At 44.0% G+C, this 18,833-nt stretch overlaps 1 protein-coding gene across 3 annotated transcripts in view; it reads right to left on the bottom strand.

The window, feature by feature from the left end:
• Positions 1-331: 331 nt before the first annotated feature.
• Positions 332-18,833, bottom strand: part of MATN1 (matrilin 1) — a 37,208-nt gene continuing 18,706 nt past the window's right edge. The window contains exons 3-8 of one of the 3 annotated variants that reach the window (XM_077337159.1): positions 14,846-15,068; positions 10,771-10,896; positions 5,958-6,365; positions 4,177-4,329; positions 2,401-2,480; positions 332-1,761 (exon numbers count right to left, since the gene is read on the bottom strand). In XM_077337159.1, coding sequence (XP_077193274.1) covers positions 1,708-1,761; positions 2,401-2,480; positions 4,177-4,329; positions 5,958-6,365; positions 10,771-10,896; positions 14,846-15,068 — 1,044 coding nt within the window. In that variant the 3' untranslated portion in view covers positions 332-1,707. Of the gene's footprint in view, positions 1,762-2,388; positions 2,481-4,176; positions 4,330-5,957; positions 6,366-10,770; positions 10,897-14,845; positions 15,069-18,833 lie in introns of those variants that run through there. The other 2 variants (XM_077337160.1, XM_077337162.1) reach the window with 2 other exon arrangements.

Below are 18,833 nucleotides of genomic sequence, written 5' to 3'. Positions count from 1 at the left end.
GTAATTTTGCAGCACAATGGAGGAAGTTCCCCCTCCCACAGTTACAGTCAGAATGGTTTAGAATGCATAATCGCTAAAAAAAAAAACACGTGCAGAATCAGAGCACATGCATAAACGGGAATGTTTTTTTAAGGATGATTTTAAAGGGTCAGTGAATTGACTGCGGAGGAAAGTACATAATAGGCCCCAGTTAGGATTTGGATGAGAAATCACTGAGGATTACCAGGGTCCTGTTGGCAATGGCTGATAATGGCAAACCACCTCTGAATGTCTCTGCCCATGCGAGAACATAATTAAAACCAGGAAATGCAACAAAGCTCTCCAAAACAAATCACTTTTCAGCAAACTTTAATGGTTTTTTAATGCAAAAACATCTGTTGCAATGACATTTTTGAATAATTCATGCACTTCCGAAGAGCCTTTTCTGTACTCTCAAGTATAAATATTCTGATACAAACCACTATGAATTTGACCAAAGCCCCAGCCATGTCTGCTCACATTTTGAGGGGTACAGTGGTGATGTGTTTCATGGTATGCCTTGGAAGGACTGGTGGTGGTAACTACTTGGTCAGTGAAGACTGGGGGTCTGTAAATAAGAAGTCAAGGGGGCCATATTGGAGTAAGGCTTGCACATGGCCTTAGGAGGGACGTAGGGAGCACTAACCAGACAACATCCTACAAAGAGAGGTTCATAGCCAAGCTCTTTGAGAGCAGCATCCTAATTGCTGGCATGTCTCAGTGTCAAGGTTTTTGAGAGAATGATACATTGGGAGACTCAACTTGGATGGCTCAGGCTAACCCAGTCTCGTCAGATCTCAGAAGCTAAGCAGGGCTAACCCTGGTCAGTGATGGGATGGGAGACCACCAAGGAAACTCAGGGTCCCTAAAGAGAGTCAGGCAATAGCAAATTACCTCTGAATGTCCTTTCACACCAGGGGGGTCACCATAAGTCAGCTGGGACTGGATGACAAAAAACCCAAAAAAACCAGGAAGTCATGGATGCCCCATCAGACTAAATGCAACCAAGATGCAAATATGAGGTGAGGGGAAAACCCATGGATGAGTCCCTTCTTTTAAAAAAATCAGCCTGATCCTATAACCATCTTACTGGTGAGTAGAACTTTGGCTACAATTTGCTGAATTCTTCAATTTTGGTAACGAACATCTGCAGGAGTTTCCAACTGGAAGTCTCATGTAGGCCTGAATTAATACTCATCATTTCTGCTACTTAGAGATGAATGCCTTATAAACAAATGATACATCTGACATTTCTTTTCTCTCCTTTTTAACCTCCAGAGTCACATGGGTCCAATTGGGTGCTTAAACAGAAAGGATGGAGTACGCAGAATCCGAGAAGCTAGAGAAGAACCCAGTGAGCTTTCCCAGAATTCCATACAAAGTACACAATTGAAACATTATAGTTGTATATATTAAGCTTTAGATTAAAAACAATTTCTCCCAGGTATTTAATATATGCAGAGTCTATGATGCAAGGGATAGTTTAATGTTATTTTTGGTACACAAGGTCATATAGGGCTTTACCATGTTGCATATTCTAGCGTTATATTTTTCCTCCCTTCTCTTCCAAAGAAGGCAGCTAGAAAAGTCATTGTATTAAAATATAAGATGTAGCACTGCAGAAGAGATGCCCATCTGTAGAAGTGAAAGTCTTCTGATGTGTTTGCTTTCTGTTGGCATTCCTTTTTTTTAAACCGTGATTTTGTTTTCAAGGGCAGCAAGCTTTCTTGTCACAGCTTCCAGTGAGGAGGAATTAAGGGAAAACGTGATTCATCGATTTGGCACAGTATGAAACAAACATGGCACTTAGAGCTACAAAGGATCTCAAGGGTCATCTAGTCCAGTCACAAATACTTCCCCCCACCCCACCCCAATCCACCAATGACTCCTGCTCTACACACAGAGGAAGACACACCTGCAGGATCCTTGGGCCCGTCGGGTCTGGAAACAATTCCTTCCTGATCCAAAGACTGTATGAGCAGAAGTACCCTGAACATGTAAGAAAGGATCAGAGCTAATTCCCCACCCTGAGTGGGAAAACGGGAGGCATACCCACAAGTTGCTTACAGAGCCAGTTTGGTGTAGTGGTTAGGAGTGCGGACTTCTAATCTGGCATGCCAGGTTCGATTCTGCACTCCCCCACATGCAACCAGCTGGGAGACTTTGGGCTCGCCACGGCACTGATAAAATTGTTCTGATTGAGCAGTGATATCAGGGCTCTCTCAGCCTCACCCACCTCACAGGGTGTCTGTTGTGGGGAGAGGAAAGGGAAGGCGACTGTAAGCCGCTTTGAGCCTCCTTTGGGTAGAGAAAAGCGGCATATAAGAACCAACTCTTCTTCTTCTTTATTAATACCTTGTGTTGAAAATATCAAAGGATATGCTTCTGTGTCAGTGCCTTTATGAGATGATCCACTTTTGACTGGAACTTCACGATGGCTTCGCATTCACATGGATCTTCTTCTGGGAAAGAGAAAATTGTTATGGAATGATATATCAAACCCAAGGTCCCGAGTGGGATGTGAAGGGAAGTTTAAGAAACTTGGAGACATGGGGGAAGCTGTTGTGGCAGAATTTACAATTCAGAGACATTCCCTTATATTCTACAGTGTTAAGGAACTGGCAATTTGCACATTTGCCCTATAGATTTAATTAGGCATGGCCTGGCAAACAAGGGAAATCTGGAAGGGGCTGCAACTGGCAACAGCAGGAAAACCTGAAAGTGACATCAAACCACTCTAGGAATTGCCAGAAACTCTATAGTAAACCCACAGGGTTTCTGGCAATTCCTAGAGAGGAATGGCATCACTTCCAGGTGTCCCCCCCCCCCAAAATGATGTCACACTAGCATTCTGATGGTGATTTTTGCTTTTCCCCACTGCTGCTTAGATTGGTGACTGGAAGAGCAGTTTGCCAGTGTGAAGTCTTCTGCAATAACAGGAGATCTGGCAACCTTTAATCACCTTAATTTTCTTTGTTCTAGAACACTAAGTTGCTTTTAAATTCATTTTAAAGTCATATTAAAGTCTTTTTAAACCATTCCTCATTCTGTTAGTTTTGTGGACCCAGAAAAACTGCTTTGTGGTGGTTAACAAATATTCTTTGAGGCCTGGAAAATCACAATGAGAAGAGGACAAGAGTGTAGTAATTGAACCCTTTTAAGATCCCACAAGCTACAGTACTTCCACAAAAGAAGCATCTCTGGTGTCATTGTGCTTAGACATTTTAATCTGATTCTTCCCATGAGCACCCATGAATCAAGACCTTGGTCCATCAAGGCCAATGTGGTCTACTCAGACTTGGAACAACTCTCTAGGGTCATAGGGAGTAGAGATCTTTCTATCATGCACTGCCTGATATTTTAAACTGGAAATATTTGGGGTTGAACCTGGAACCTTCTGCATGCCAGGCAGATGCTCTTCCACTGAGCTACAGCCCCTCCCATATGGCCCTTTCCTCGGACTCTTAAAAAATAGAAGCATTAGTTGAACATAGACAACTGGCTAATGCTCATATCTTGGCAGACAGCCTACTATTGACTTAAAACACTTTGCTCTAATTGGAGTTTTATAGAACAACTGAGCATTTCTTGGGCAGAGGGACACTGGAGTAAGTAAAACAATGACTTCTTTTGTTTGGGTGTGCCAAACCCAGAGAGGTAGATAGGGAGGAATCTGCTTACACACGTGTGATCAGAAAGGGACAGATAGAAAGGAAGAGGAAGGAGTGATGCACTTAGGGTTGGATCCAACCAGCTTTTTTGTTGTTATTAATCCTACGCAATTGCCATACTTACTATAGCTACCATTCCACATCACTTTGGTCCATGCAGGTCCCGTGACACCCACATAGCTATTGGGTAGTCAGAGTGGACCTCTTTCTTCCCTTTTTCATCTGACAAAAGCCATTTTGGATCCAATCCTTATTTATTTATCATTTATTCAATTCAATTTATAGTCCACCTTCCTCCTTGGACTCAAGGTGGATCACATAATAAATCTCAGTGGTGATCTTTCCTAGGCCCTCCCAAAAGCTGGACTCAGTCCTAAGAATAGATTTTCCCCCAATTGATGCATTTGTCCCTGTCTTATATGTTGATTCCCCAGGGCAGTAAGTGACCAGATTGTTTGCTAAATATACCCCCTGCAACCTTACATACCGACACAGATTTTACTCTGTAGTTTCTTTGCAATTTGGTTGATGGTTTTGAAATCAGCCGTGTAGAAATAATGCTCCGACACTGGTTCAGAGGCGATTTCTCTCAGCTCATCTTCAACAGCGTTGCCGACGCCAACAGCAAACATCTTGTAGCCTGATGCCAATGAAAAACAATTAACCAGTCTATTGTCTTCTCAATGAACGAAAAGGAAAGTCTTTCATTCAGCTCAGAAACTGGTCATACCAAACTATGTTAAAAACAATTAATCACAAAACGTTTACATTGAATGCCCTTCATGCCTGGAAATACAATTGGGAAGGAGGGGACCCCCACCCAGACCAATTAACCTGGCAACTCTGATTCTGTTTGAGAGGGCTTTTTCATGGATTTTTCAGCCACAGTTGGAAGGACTATGGTATTAATCAATATTTTTCATCATTAAAACGGAGACCAAGGGTTGCCCACATCCAGATAGGCCATAGAGCTCTCAGAATTACAGCCGATCACTAGACTGCAGAGATTAGTTCCCCTGGAGAAAATGGCCACTTTAGAGGGTGGACTTTCTAGTATTATAAGCCTGAGATCCTCCCTCTCCCCAAATTCCATCTTCTCCAGACTTCACCCCAAAACATTCTGGAATTTCCCAACTCGGAGTCAACAACCCTGTAACATGTCATTTACCACACGTATCCGAAGCACGTAAACAGCGGCTCTGTATGGAAGGGGCAATGTTTTAGGGAAAACATTTGGGAAAGTTACAAGGTGCAAGGGACTGGTTTTACTTCCAGAAGGGATGTGCAAAGCTATAAAACAGGTAGGCCTCTGTTGGCAATACGCCAAGACACTGAGCTGCTTCATAGTTACTGTAATCAGGGGAATAGTTCTCTCTGGGCTTTACGGTATTTGGCATTTATATGCCCACCCTCCCTCCCCTGTATATGCTGAGGATGGACGAAAACTGGTCAATTAGTGAACATTCTATCAGCTGTTGCCTGGTCCTCCCCAGCCATTGGCGAGGGATGGAAGTGTAGAGATGCCAGATCCTGGTTGTGAAACTCACGCAGATTTGGGGATGGAGCCTGGGGAGGGCAGTGGCGTACAAGCAGAAAAGAGCGAGATCAGCATGGTGGGACAAGAGTCAGAACTGAATTGAGAAACCCCGGGGGGAAACCAATTTATATACAATCATGAACATTGGATCTTCACGCCCTTGGTCAGTTTTGGTTTAATTTCTGTGAAAGAACACTTGCCTAATTTTCTGGTTGGGGGTCACCACCACATGAGGAAGTGTATTAAAGGGTCACAGCATTAGGAACATTGAGAACCACTGATTTAGACCCTCCTGAGCTCTCCATGCAGCATCTCCATATCTCTACGGATTTCCCGATTCACAATTGGCAGACCTAGTGCCACATCTGAGAAAGCACAAGCCCTAACTCTGGCCATAAAGACTAGCTAAATAGGGACACTATAAGCAGGAACTGCTGAAAATATCTCACCTGGTGTGTGAGTCTGTAATTCAGCTGTGTGTATTCCATCGCCTACACACCCACACACCATATAGCTTCCTTTCAATTAATAACATCATACCTATAGACATGTTGATTTCAATAAGTGTTGGAACGGCCTTTGCTGGATGTCAGAAAAGAGGATCTTGGAGGAGATTCTATCAAGGATTTCATTTCTGGGTGCCTGCAGCCATCTGACAGCTTGTGTCAATGGTACACTTGTTTTAATGTAACTTTCCTGATTTGGGGGGGGGGGGGGGGTTGACAACCTACCTAGTTCTTTGGCTTTCTTGGCTGAATCATTGATGTAATCTTGTGACCGTCCATCCGTAAACACAATTGCCACTTTAGGGACTCCAGGCCTTCCTCCGCTGGAGATGGCAAAGGAATTGTCCACCAGGTATTTCAAGGCTTGGCCGGTCATGGTCCCTTTCTCCATGTAGGACATCTTCCTCACCGCTGATTTAATATCCTTCTTCGTACTGAATCGGCCAAGCGGGAATTCCTGTCTGACTGAACTTGAGTACTGGACCAGGCCGACGTGGGCGTTTCTGTCGGACACGTCCAGAGAATCCACAATCTGGTTGATGAACTTCTTCACCAGCTCAAAGTTCTCAGGCCTCACGCTCTTGGAGCCATCGATCAGGAAAACGAGATCCGTGGCAGCTCCTCCACTGCAGGCTGGGGGGAAGCAAATGGCAGAAAGCCAAAAACAGCAGTTTGAAATGCTGGGCACTTGGACACAAAGGACCCTTTTGAAAAGACTGGGTGTATTTTTTAAGTTGATTTGCTTACCGCCTTTCAGGTGAAGCACATGAGAGGGGCCATTCCAAGAGGTTTTGGAACCCTAAATAGACAGGAGCTTTGGTGCCCCAATCCATTCAACTTACCTCTATGGATGGGACAAAGGATCAGCTTTCTCATTCTAGCCCTCCAATCTTAAGTATGCTTACCTTGAGACTCCATGGATGCTTTCACCCTCCCCTGATGCCCTTTTCTAACCTGAACTGGGCATGTGGAGCTCTATCCATTCTGGTGGGGAGCTGCACCCCACATCCCAGACACAGTTGGTGCCATAACACATGAACTAATGAGCACCTTTAAATTTCAGTGCAACTGGGGGATTTGTACCGGCTCTCCACAATCCTAGTCATGCATTCTCACCTAGGGTTCCCCAACACAGTGCCTAAGGGAGCTAATGCATCCATAGGTATTTCTCTTGGCATTCACCAAGTGGTTGGGGAATGTAGGGCAGGGCATGTTATTGGCTGTCTTCATTCAATGGAAAGAGTTTTCCACTGAGGAATAAGGAGGACTCGTAAGCACTTGTGTGGTTCCATTGCCCCCTAGGGATTTCCTTCTCTCCAGGTGTGACAAGGGTGGCCTTCTGTACAGCTCCACCACCCTTTCCCAAAATTCCAAAGGTTCATACAGCCCCTTCTCTAATCACTACTCCACACCAGCTTATGTTTTGACTAGTTCTGATTACTGTTTCTAAGTTTGTTTTAGTTTCCTCAGGGGTTTCAGTACTAATCTTACATTTCGGCCTTAATATCAAACAATTGCTGATCAGAGGCATTGTTTTCTTTTGGGGGCATGGGTAGTTTAGAACCTTGTAAAGCGTTAGTGACATTTATAACATAGGTTCTTTTCAAAGAATAATTACATTTAAAGGCAAATGCTTGTCACTCATTTTGAAAGTCAAGGTAACACTGTGGAAATATATACAGGGGGACGGGACGTGTGGTTCAATACATCTTGAACAGAAGAATGACTGTGTTTCTCCTGGAAGTTAACATGGAACATGAAGAGAAGTCTAATTTAGTTTAATTTAGTAAGTTTATTTGTTTGCCACCTGTCTACCCACTGCGAAGCACCTGAGGTCTATTCTGTTCCCAGGAGACTTTGTGCTCTGTTTGAGTTTTTGGGTCGCATGCAGTTATGATTACAAACCTGAAGAGGTCTCCTGACGAAGAAGTCTAGCCTTGTTTTGATGATCTTAAAGACTCCGAAGACAAGAACTTCTCTTCGTGTTCGATGTTAACCTCTAGTAGGAACATCGCTTTGGCATTGGTAACAATGCGATGCTCAGATACATACAGACTCAAAGGTAGTGTGCCCTCCTTGACTACTCAGAAACAGGGGGAGGGGTGTTTTAATTGGCACACGCTGAGTAGAGAATCTAGAGATCAGTCCTGTCTACATTTTTGCATTATGGAACATGCCCAAATCACAGCCTTAAACAAACTGAATCAATTGAACTTCCACGGACTTAATCCGTCGTGTACCAGAAGGGGTACTGCATCTCAGAGGTTGACTTGTTCTTCCATTGGCAGCCAATGTAAATTTTTAAAGTGAGCATTTCATCCTCCCCTGATGCTTTCCTGGCTCTATTGGAAACCAGCAAGGAGGGTCAACTAAGGACATCAGTGCACTTTTCCTGGGGAAGGACTGCCTGCCCTGAACACTGGTGCTTCCAAGCAACACAGTCCTGGCCCTATGAGCAACACAGTCCTGGCCCTCCTCTTCTTTATTAATTGAATCTTTAATCCACCCTTATGGCTGCCCTCCTGAAACAAGGATAATAAAACGAGGAGCTCTAAATGGAGGCAGGTGGTCACTAGACTTAAGGGAGGTGCCCACTGCCTTAACACCAGCATTAAATGGCACCCACTTCGGTTCACCATTTACCCACCTGCAGCGGGCAGACTCCTGCCCCTGCTCTTATTTGCCTGTGCCAAATCAATGGAGAAGTGGGAGAAAAAGCAGAAGGAATGACAGCATGGCCTCTCTGTGATGCGGCAGGAATTGCCCCAATCTCTACAGTCTTTACCATAGAGACTGAGAAGATTCCTAGAGCAATGGAAGGGGACTGTGATGTCATTTCTACATGATCATTCAGAATTGACCACATCTTCTGGAATGTTCCCCTCTCCATGTTTCACCCCTCCCCAAAGCTCCTGGGATTTGCTGCTGGCAACCCTACACCCACTTGGAATGTTTTCCCCCTGCAAGATTGTACTGCTGGTGATGGTTCATCACAACTCCTGATACACCCAGCCCTCCCGGTGTTCAAGGGCATAGCAAGATTGGGTGCATTGAGGATTATGGGAACAGAACACTCCCTGTCAGGATCTATGCTGGCATCTGCATTCTGCCATGTTTTTACCATGTTTTTGATTGGTATTTCTGTGATCTCTGCAGGAGGGGGATGGAGTAAGCATTCGGGATTGCTTTGAAGTGCAGGATTGTTTATAGTTTCATTTTGTGGCAAGGAGTGATGAAAGGAGAGGAACATTTAGGCTTATCTATATAACACTATCCTTGGAGGTTCAGAGTCTGATGGTTGGGCTTCGCACCTGGGTGTTACAAATGCCCCTGGGAAAGTGGGGAGGTTCCCTTCCACAACAGGGTGGCTTGACGTGATCTGAATGGGGAATATATTGACCTGTATGTGTATTGCCAATCAGTCTTAAAAATAGTATGAACTTAGTTAATTTCTTTTCAATAAATTGCTTTTGCTGAACATGCCACGCCTCTTAATTTGAGAAGTTGACTAGGAGCCTGCTCCTCCCCTTGGACAGAAACAAACCTTCTGCAAGTGTGTCAAACAAAAATATATCTGCAATAGGTCTTGAATTCTGAAGGCTAATCAACTTGCTTCTTATGTTGCATATACAGTTATAGATAACAAAAAAATTACAGTCTGCACATTCTTGGCTGCTTGCACAGAAGATATAAGCGTGCAATTAATGGAGCAAAAGGGAAAAAAATTAAAGTCAAGTTAGTTTGAAATATTAGGAATAGACTTTATTGGAGATGAGTACATGAAGAAGTCCAGAGTGCACTTACTCTTTGGGGACATCCCACAAGTGTGGTTGTTGTGTCAAGCAAGAGCAAAGAAAATAAGTCCAGAGGGACTGTGGCTCAAGGAACATGCTTTGCGCAGGGAACATCTGAAGCTTATATAAGTGCAGAATGCAGAAGGATAGTATGTATGAAGGAAGAAGGGTCCCTCTGAAAATCTGAGTTCTTAGAGCCGCTGGAGCATAATTACAGTAAGAATCCCAGGGATCCTTTTTCAAACTGAAAACAAAAATGATCTGCACACCATAGACTAGCAACTTATATTGCCAGTGCAAACCAACAAGGCAGCTTGGGAGAGGTATAGCTCTACACTTGGCAGGCAGAGATACTAGATCCAATCTCAACCATCTCCAGTTAAAGGTGAACAGGTAGAAGATGCCGCTCTGCCTGAGGTACTGAACAGCCTCTGACAATCAATGGTTGTGATTTAGTAATGGGAAGAAAGTTGTTTGTGTTAAGAAGAGTTTATACCTGACTTTTCACTACTCAAAGGCGTCTCAAAGTGGCTTACAATCACTTTCCCTTCTTCTCCCTACAACAGACACCCTGTGAGGTCAGTGGTTGGTGGGGCTGAGAAAGCTCTGACAGGGCTGCTCTTTGAGAACAGCACAATCAGGATTGTGACTAGCCCAAGATCACTCAACTGGTTGCACGTGGAAGAGTGGGAAATCAAATCCAGCTCTCCAGATTAGAGGCCACCGCTCTGAACCACCACACCAAGCTGGATCTTTAGATGCTCCTCACAATCTGAGGCCCAGAAGTGTGTCTTACTTAATGAGTAATAATCACTGAGTCTTGTCAAGTCACCACTGACTTATGGTGAACCCCCCCCCTGAAGTTTTAGAGCTGAGTATAGATGGTTTGGCATTGCTGTCATAGCAACCCTGGTGATCTTCCGTCCAAGTATGAACCATAGGCATGCTTGCAGCCCAAGGTCTAATAGCCTCAGACTACTCTGAGCTATTCCAGCTGCTACAGCATTGACTTAGGGTTCCATCCATCTCTAATTATGAGGGGAACTCATAATCAGATGAAATGGGACCAAGCAAAAGGGGGCAGGGAAAAGAAGGAGGTAGAGGTGATGGTGGGTGTGAGAAAAGAGTTTAGAACAAGGAAAATGGCCACCCTTCCTGAAAAGTAGATTCTTGCATTTTTTTTAACAATGCAAGAATTTGCAGGATTTAGCAGGTTGGGCCAAGCTTAAGATGGAATTATTTACCACTGCAGGTTTTCCCATCGGTGTTAAGTGTGAACCCCTCTTTACAAGCGCATGTGTATGAGGCGCCCGTGCTGACACAGATCTGCTGACAATCGTGGTCTCCCGTAGCACACAAGTCTGACACAGCTATAAAACAAATGACACGCAAAGTGAAAACTTATTAGTGTCCTGGACTGACAAAAAAGAATCAGGCTTTCATAGAATACACATCGGATCCATTTGTAGTTTTGCGGAGAGTTTGTAGCTTCAATCAGGTGGAAGATGCCTTGGGGAATTCATGGCAGTAGAGGAAATGATGTTGCCTTTTCCTTTTCAGCCATTTTCCCCCCAGCTCAAAATCATCATACACTTACTTTCCACCCTGCAATGTGCCCTTCAGGGCTTTCGGACCTTTTCCCTCCTCTCCAAATGAAAGTTTGGGGAGTGATTTTTCAGCAATGAGATAACAAAGGGACAAAGGATGAAGCTAGCCCTTTTCTCCTGGTCTCTGGGGGGTTAAAGGTAAAGGTAAAGGTATCCCCTGTGCAAGCACCGGGTCATGTCTGACCCTTGGGGTGACGCCCTCCAGCGTTTTCATGGCAGACTCAATACGGGGTGGTTTGCCAGTGCCTTCCCCAGTCATTACCGTTTAGACATGCCAAATTTCAGGTGGGACCCCAATATCCCCTGGAGAAACTCCTGGAAATTTGGAGACAGCCTGAGGAGGATAGGGGTCTCATAAAGTCCACCCTCTAAAGCAGGGATTCCCAACCAGGGGTCTGTGGACACCTGGAGGTCCACGAGAGCTTCAGAGGGGGTCATGGCTTTCTCCCTCCTGCCTAAATGGACTTGGCCACAAGCTAGGGAACTAACTGCCCCACCCAGAAGGCTTGCTGGGTAGACTATCGGTGTAAAAATCAAAGGGGTGGGGAGTCAGTTATGACATGTTGTGGGGTGAGTCCCGGATGTCTTCTCGGCTCCTGCCCTTCTTTCTGGCCTACATAAGACAAGGCCACCTTAGTACTAGTAAGGGTGGAGGGAGAGAGTGAAAGAAGAGCAAAGGGTGCAGATGGTTATGCCACTCCCAGGGGGCATGGCAGGGAGGCGTGGCCAGCTGATATAATTTCTGGGGGTCCTTGAAGCCTGAAAATTGATTTCATGGGCTCCTCCACAGTCAAAAGGTGTCACTGAACGTGGAGCCACTAGCTTGTAGCATCTCTCGTCTCTAACCAGAATGTCTTTCTACCTGTCTCCTGTATCATTTAAACAAACCAGGGGTGGGTGGGTAAACAAACTGCTCTGTTAGCATTAAATATCCTTTTCTCTAAAACTTTTTACTCCAGAGTCTAAAGTGTGAAATATCATCTTATGCTGACTTCCCTCCCACTTTTCCGAATTTAAATAGGGCCTCCTGAGATAAACAAAGAGGCCCCTGTGTTCCTTTACGTAAACCTGAATGTTGTTAATTGAGTTAAATCTTGTGTGACTTCAAATGACCCGTCAAACATGGCATCAATATTTGCAATCAGTCAGGACTTTGTCTGTGATGCTAGCAAAGACTCACCTCCTGCTGTATGCCCGGACAACAGAGATCATTGACTACACCTTTCTCTTGCGGTGTCCCCATCCTCAGAAGCACTGGAGCAACAGCAGGGAGACGGATTTCTGGGGTTCAGTTCTGTAACTCTGAGATCCCCTCCCCAAGGGGATCTTAAATTTGTTTTGTTTTGTGGCTTAATTTGTTTGGTTTTTCTGATGTATGCTGAAAACAGTCTTTATTCGGGTGGCCTTTACAGCTTAGGTCAATTTGCGAGCACAGTTCTGCAGGGCTTGTAAAATGGATCTCTTCTGCCAAGTTTTTCAGTAGGGCCAGTGAGCTGATAACATCTAATGGGCCCTCCCAAACCTCCTTCCATCTGAAATGCCCACCGGATACATCACAAGGCAATCTACATTCCGGCCAGTCTGTTAAGTTACGGTTAAACATTTTAAATGGTTTAATGGTTTAAATGTTCGATAATTTTGACGCAATTTACTGAGACTAATTTTGGACCGTATTGTGTTTTAGATTAGATCAGAGCATATATATATATTGGACCATGTTGTGAACCGTCCTGAGCCACAAGGGAAGATGGCATAAAAAAGTAATAAATAAAATTGATTCCAACTGTTAGCTACCTTTATATCCTACTTTCCTTCCATCATGGGATTCAAGATGGTTGAACATGATTTATAAACTCTGGTCCAGTTGGGGGAGACTTTTTGAATTTCTGTACTTCTCCTTTCTGCATGCCTTTTCTACTATTTATAAAAATTAAAAATGTTTTTTTTTAAAAGATGGTTGAACATACAATATCCCAGGTAGGGCGGCCAGATTGCTTGTTCTGGCAATCAATCTCTTTTTCCCAGCTTTGGTACCTTTGATGGGGTGGCAAGCAACAGCATCCCACAAAGTTTTTAATGACCAAATAATGTGATTGACTATGGAAGTGAAGGTAAGGGTCAGATATGAGCATTGCATCCCTCATGATCCAAGACTAAACTTTGGACAGCTATACAATGTTAGGTAAAGGTAAAGGTATCCCCTGTGCAAGCACCGGGTCATGTCTGACCCTTGGGGTGATGCCCTCTAGCGTTTTCATGGCAGACTCAATGCGGGGTGGTTTGCCAGTACCTTCCCCAGTCATTACCGTTTACCCCCCAGCAAGCTGGGTACTCATTTTACCGACCTCGGAAGGATGGAAGGCTGAGTCAACCTTTGAGCCGGCTGCTGGGATTGAACTCCCAGCCTCATGGGCAGACGGCTTCAGACAGCATTTCTGGTGCCTTACCACCCTGCGCCACAAGAGGCTCTTATACAATGTTATCCAGTGCTAAATACACCTTTATTTATTTTTATTCACTTCATTTATGGGGACCTAAAGTGGCTTACATTGTTCTCCTCTCCTCCATTTTACCTTCATAACAACAATCCTGGGATCAGGTTAGGCTGGCAGCATGTGATCGACACCCAAGATCATCCAGGGAGCTTCCATGGTAGAGGAGGGTTTCAAGCCTGGCTGTCCCAGATCCAAGGAGTCAATTTTACTGCACCATATGAGCTCTCGGAACTCAGCAACCATTCAAAATCAAAATTCATACTCATGGAATTAAGAGAATTAGGGAGGGGTACAGGAAAATCCATTTGAACTGGGGGAAAGTTGGACCTTGTTGAGAAAAATGGTGAGGAGGTAGACCATGTATTTTGAGAACTTTCTCTGATTCATGTTTTTGTGCTGAAGTATGCACAGCACCTATTAAAATCTGCCTTCATATTATGCAAGGTAAAAAGCTATGTCTTCATTAGAAGATAGAAGAAGCTCTTTCTTTATGTATATAATATTTTGAGCATTAATATTCGAATAATAGACAAACCGCTTAAGTCATCAACATACACCAAAATTAACACAATCGTAGTCAAATAAATAGCCAATGATAAAAATGAATATCATATAAATTTTCCAGGGAAGTAATTAGTATCTGTGACATTACCCAAGTCATATATTTCAAAAGTATGTGCTATGTGAATTTAGGGCTGAGCCCAAATGGTGAATTTCATGAGAAACTATTGCTTCCTGGCTCCATATATGGGAACCCTGTCAAACAGGTCAAAACAGTCAGCCCACTTAGAGTGAGGACAGGAAGTAATTATCAGAATCTGATTTGACTTTGTGGTGTTATCACATATAACTAAACCTGAGGGGGGTGTTGCTCAATGACATGATATCGTCCCCCTCCCTATTCCTCAGTGTTTGGATCATGGACCTAGCAAGAGGAAAGACCCCTTTTAGCAGTACTGAAGCAATTGCTAAGGGAGCAAAAATGAACATAACCAGGTTGACAGGTATATGACTCTATGGTTGTTCTGGAGGCCATTTCACACTGGAAATACTTTCTCATGAAATTTTCCCTCAGCCCTACATGGATTCCCTTCACGCTTCATGGTTCCTTCTGTTCCTACATTGATATAATTTGGTTCTGTGTTTCCTACATCGTGCACTAAGATCTCTCTCCATCTTGATTCCATCTTTCCCTTGGAAACATCTGGAGGACTTACCGCAGAATGCTTCTTGAAACTTCTTGGTCAGCTTCTCTATGACGCTGTAGCTTTCCACATAGTCCACGTGCTCATCCAGAGGCTCGCTGGCAATCTGCCGCAGGGTGTGCATGTCCACACGGCCCACGCCAATGGCAAAAATTTCAATTCCAAGAGCTCTTGCTCTGGCGGCTACATCCTTCACACCATCCTGGGGACGCCCATCAGTTACTATAATAGCTACCTGAGGAAGAGAGAAAACACTCAATGGATTGCACTAGATATCTCTCGAGCTCAATAGGAGAGCTTGTAATTTGTACAAATAATGTCCCAGATTCAGTTAGATGGGTCAGTTATTTGACAGGACATAAGGACTTCAATACCCTGTCTTGGATGACCCAGACTAACCCAAACTCATCAGATCTCAGAAGCCAAGCATTTGAACAAGGCCTGCTCAAAACCTCCTTGAGTTCTACTTCAACCCATCCTTTGTCCAATTTTACCTAACTTAAAATAATCATATCAAACAGTCATCAATAAACGTTTCAATAAAATTCTACCTTTTGGTGTTCATCTAAGTCATTCTCAATGACCCTAATGGCGGTCAATCGATCTGAATCAACAGCATCTTTTCGCATGTTCGGTTTTGGAGAAACCCAGTGCAAACTGATTGTGACGGCTTAGTGGGAAACAAATAGACTAATAATGAGCTCACATACAGTTGTCATTTACCACCTCTGAACATGGTAAGCTTGAGAGCTGAACATATTTGCAACCAGATTCACAGCATCCGTACTCCAGATGGACAGGAAGGACAGTTTACTTAGGATATCCCGTGTCCTTCCCCATCTTGGTGTAGTGGTTAGGAGTGCAGACTTCAAATCTGTCAAGCCAGGTTTGATTCCACGCTCCCCCATATGCAGCCAGCTGGGTGACCTTGGGCTCGCCACAGGACTGATAAAACTGTTCTGACCGAGCAGTAGTATCAGGGCTCTCTCAGCCTCACCTCCCTCACAGAGGGTCTGTTGTGGGGAGAGGAAAGGGAAGGCAACTGTAAGCACCTTTGAGACTCCTTTGGGTAGAGAAAAGCAGCAGATAAGAACCAACTCCTTTTCTTCTTCTTCTTCTTCTTCTTCTTCTTCTTCTTCTTCTTCTTCTTCTTCTTCTTCTTCTTCTTCTTCTAATGGTCTAATTACTGCAGTTCAAGAAGTCATGCTAGGGTAAGTGACGTTTCATGATAGCTCTGACTTATCTGAAAGGGATATGATGGCTCTAACTTATTTGACACAACAGGGGGCTCATACTGCAGAGAGCACCCTAATGCATATTCCAGGGTTTGTGCCCATTGCCGTGCTCACAGAGAAATAAGCTAATGTTTACCACACTTAACAGATGTTGACACATCTGACTTCTCCTCTTTGTTCACGCATAGGGGGAAAGATCACAAGAAGATGGCCGTGGCCTCCGTTTCTGAATTGATCCTTATTATATCTGCCACTTCTAAAATGCAAGCCACAATACACATATATTTCTGTCGGGGGGGGGGGAAACCCTGCTAGCCCAACCTATAGACCAGTGGTTCTCAAACTTCCTAATGCCACAACCTTTAATACAGTTCCTCATGTTGTAGTGACCCCCAACCATAACATTATGCAAGGGTTCTTTCACAGAAATTAAACCAAAACTGATCAATGGTGTGAAGAACCATTGTTCATGATTGTATAGAAATTGGTTTTTCCCCGGGGTTTCTCAGTTCAGTTCTGCCTCTTGTCCCACCATGCCGATCTCGCTCTTTTTCGCTGCTCCAGACAGATGAACGCTCTATCTTGATCTACCCAGCAAGGCTGTTCTGTGGATGATGTTCCCCCCTCCCCCCGCCAGTCCAGCTGCTTTCCCTTCCGCAACCCCTCTGGAAGGGTTGTTCGACCCCCAAAGGGGTCCCGACCTCCAGGTTGAGAACCAGTGCTATTGAGAACATCATGCCCTCGGCATAACTTCATGCATTCTAAAGCTTCGGAGGGATCGGTCCTGGAATTTGTCCTCAGTACGAATCCCAAATCACGACCCTGATGCTGAATGAATTTTGCTTCCCATTGCCCAGCTCGAGTTAGTCAATCCTCCCCAAAAACGTAGAATCCAAACGTACAGCATCTCTATTTATTTATATATCCCCAACTGTTATTAGCTGATTTTCTACCTTGTGGATCTCAAGGCAGTTTACGATGTAAATAAAAAGGCATAAAAATACATACAAGAATACCATTTTACATCAAATTTGGGAGTCAATATTTTTTAAAAAAACAACCTAAATCTGTGCCAGCAGGGGGCAATAGTTGTCTGAAGATTTCTTTTTGTCAATACATGGATCTGAGAGATGGGTGGGTACCAAGGAAATGAGGTTGCCAACCTCCATGCAAAACCTGGAGAACTTGCAGAATCATAGAGTTGGAAGGGGCTCTACAGGCCATGTAGTCCAACCTCCTGTTCAGTGTAAGATCAGCCTAAAGCATCCCTATCCAGCCACAGATTAAAACCTGCCAATTAAGGGGAGCTCACCACCTCCTTAGAAAGTTAATCCATTGCTGAACTACTCTGACTGTGAAAAAAAAATCCTGATCTCTAGCCAGTACTGGTCTTCTGAAATTGCAAACGATCTTTTGAAGAAGAAGAAGAAGAAGAAGAAGAAGAAGAAGAAGAAGAAGAAGAAGAAGAGGAGGAGGAGGAGGAGTTGGTTCTCTTACATGCCACCTTTCTCTACCCAAAGGAGTCTCAAAGTGGCTTATAGTCGCCTTCCCTTTCCTCTCCCCACAATGAACACCCTGTGAGGTGGGTGAGGCTGAGAGAGCCCTGATATTGCTGCTCGGTCAGAACAGCTTTATCAGTGCTGTGGCGAGCCCAAGGTCACCCAGCTGGTTGCATGTGGAGGAGGAGTGGGGAATCAAACCTGGCTCACCAGATTAGAAGTCTGCGCTCCTAACCACTACACCAAGCTGGCTCTCTTTTGGGAATTTGGCTGTTCTGGTGGGTGAACTCTGTGGCTTCCAGACTACAACCTCCCGCTGGCCCCACCCCCAAATCTACAGGAATTTCCCACGTCAGAGTTGGCAGCCATTACTGTAAGTCAGGCTGTAAATGAACATCTGAGACTGGAACTGATTCAAATCCAGATTCTATCGCTACAGTCACAGGCCGACCCTAGATAGAATTTACAAAATCTGAAACATTCATCACAAAATTATGGAATGCATAAAACAGATTAAAAGGGATAGAATACTGTCTAAAATATAGAATAACTTTAGAAGACAAAGTATGGTTATAAAAATCATTCCCAACCCTACCATTCATTTATAACATTTACTAAGAAAATGATCCGTGTGGGCACAAAAATTTGCCAGCTGTCTCTTTGTATGAGAGTCTTCAAGTGATAATAATTTATCTAAACAGACAACCTAATAGCTTTGCTAGGAAGGGGGAGAGGACCTGCCCCTCTGGTTGTTTAGAAGGGAAAATGAAAAATGGCATGTCCCAAGTGCTCCACATCTCCTCTTGCACATAGACAAAGCCTCTTTGAATATGACATTTTTAAATATTTACCTTTGAAGATGGCCAACAGCAATGCTGCACATATAACTAAGGCATATACTCTTCTGATACACATGAGTGTCATGCTGAGAAAGGTACGTTGCTGGTCATTATATACTCAGACTTCGTAGGCCACACAAAATTAGTGGACAGCACCCAATCCTGCTGGCACTGTATATCTCAAACCCTCTGTTTTACACTACACTTCGCTTGTCTAATATTTAGCATTAGAAGAGTGCTAGGAGAAAAATCCAATTGCACCAGTTTATTCTTGAGAACTGCAATCCACTTAGGCAGGAAGGAATCTGGAACAATCAGCGGAAAAAGAACTTTTTGAGAAGAATTTATTTTAAGGCATTGGAGGATAGGTTGTATAAAGACCCTCACCGCCATATGTATGGTACATGTCTCCCAACGTATCCAAGTG

The sequence above is a fragment of the Paroedura picta genome, chromosome 5, assembly GCF_049243985.1.
Source record: "Paroedura picta isolate Pp20150507F chromosome 5, Ppicta_v3.0, whole genome shotgun sequence".
NCBI classification, from domain to species: Eukaryota; Metazoa; Chordata; class Lepidosauria; order Squamata; family Gekkonidae; genus Paroedura; species Paroedura picta.
Note: the sequence above shows the minus strand (reverse complement) of the source record. Positions and strands in the feature narration are given on the sequence as shown.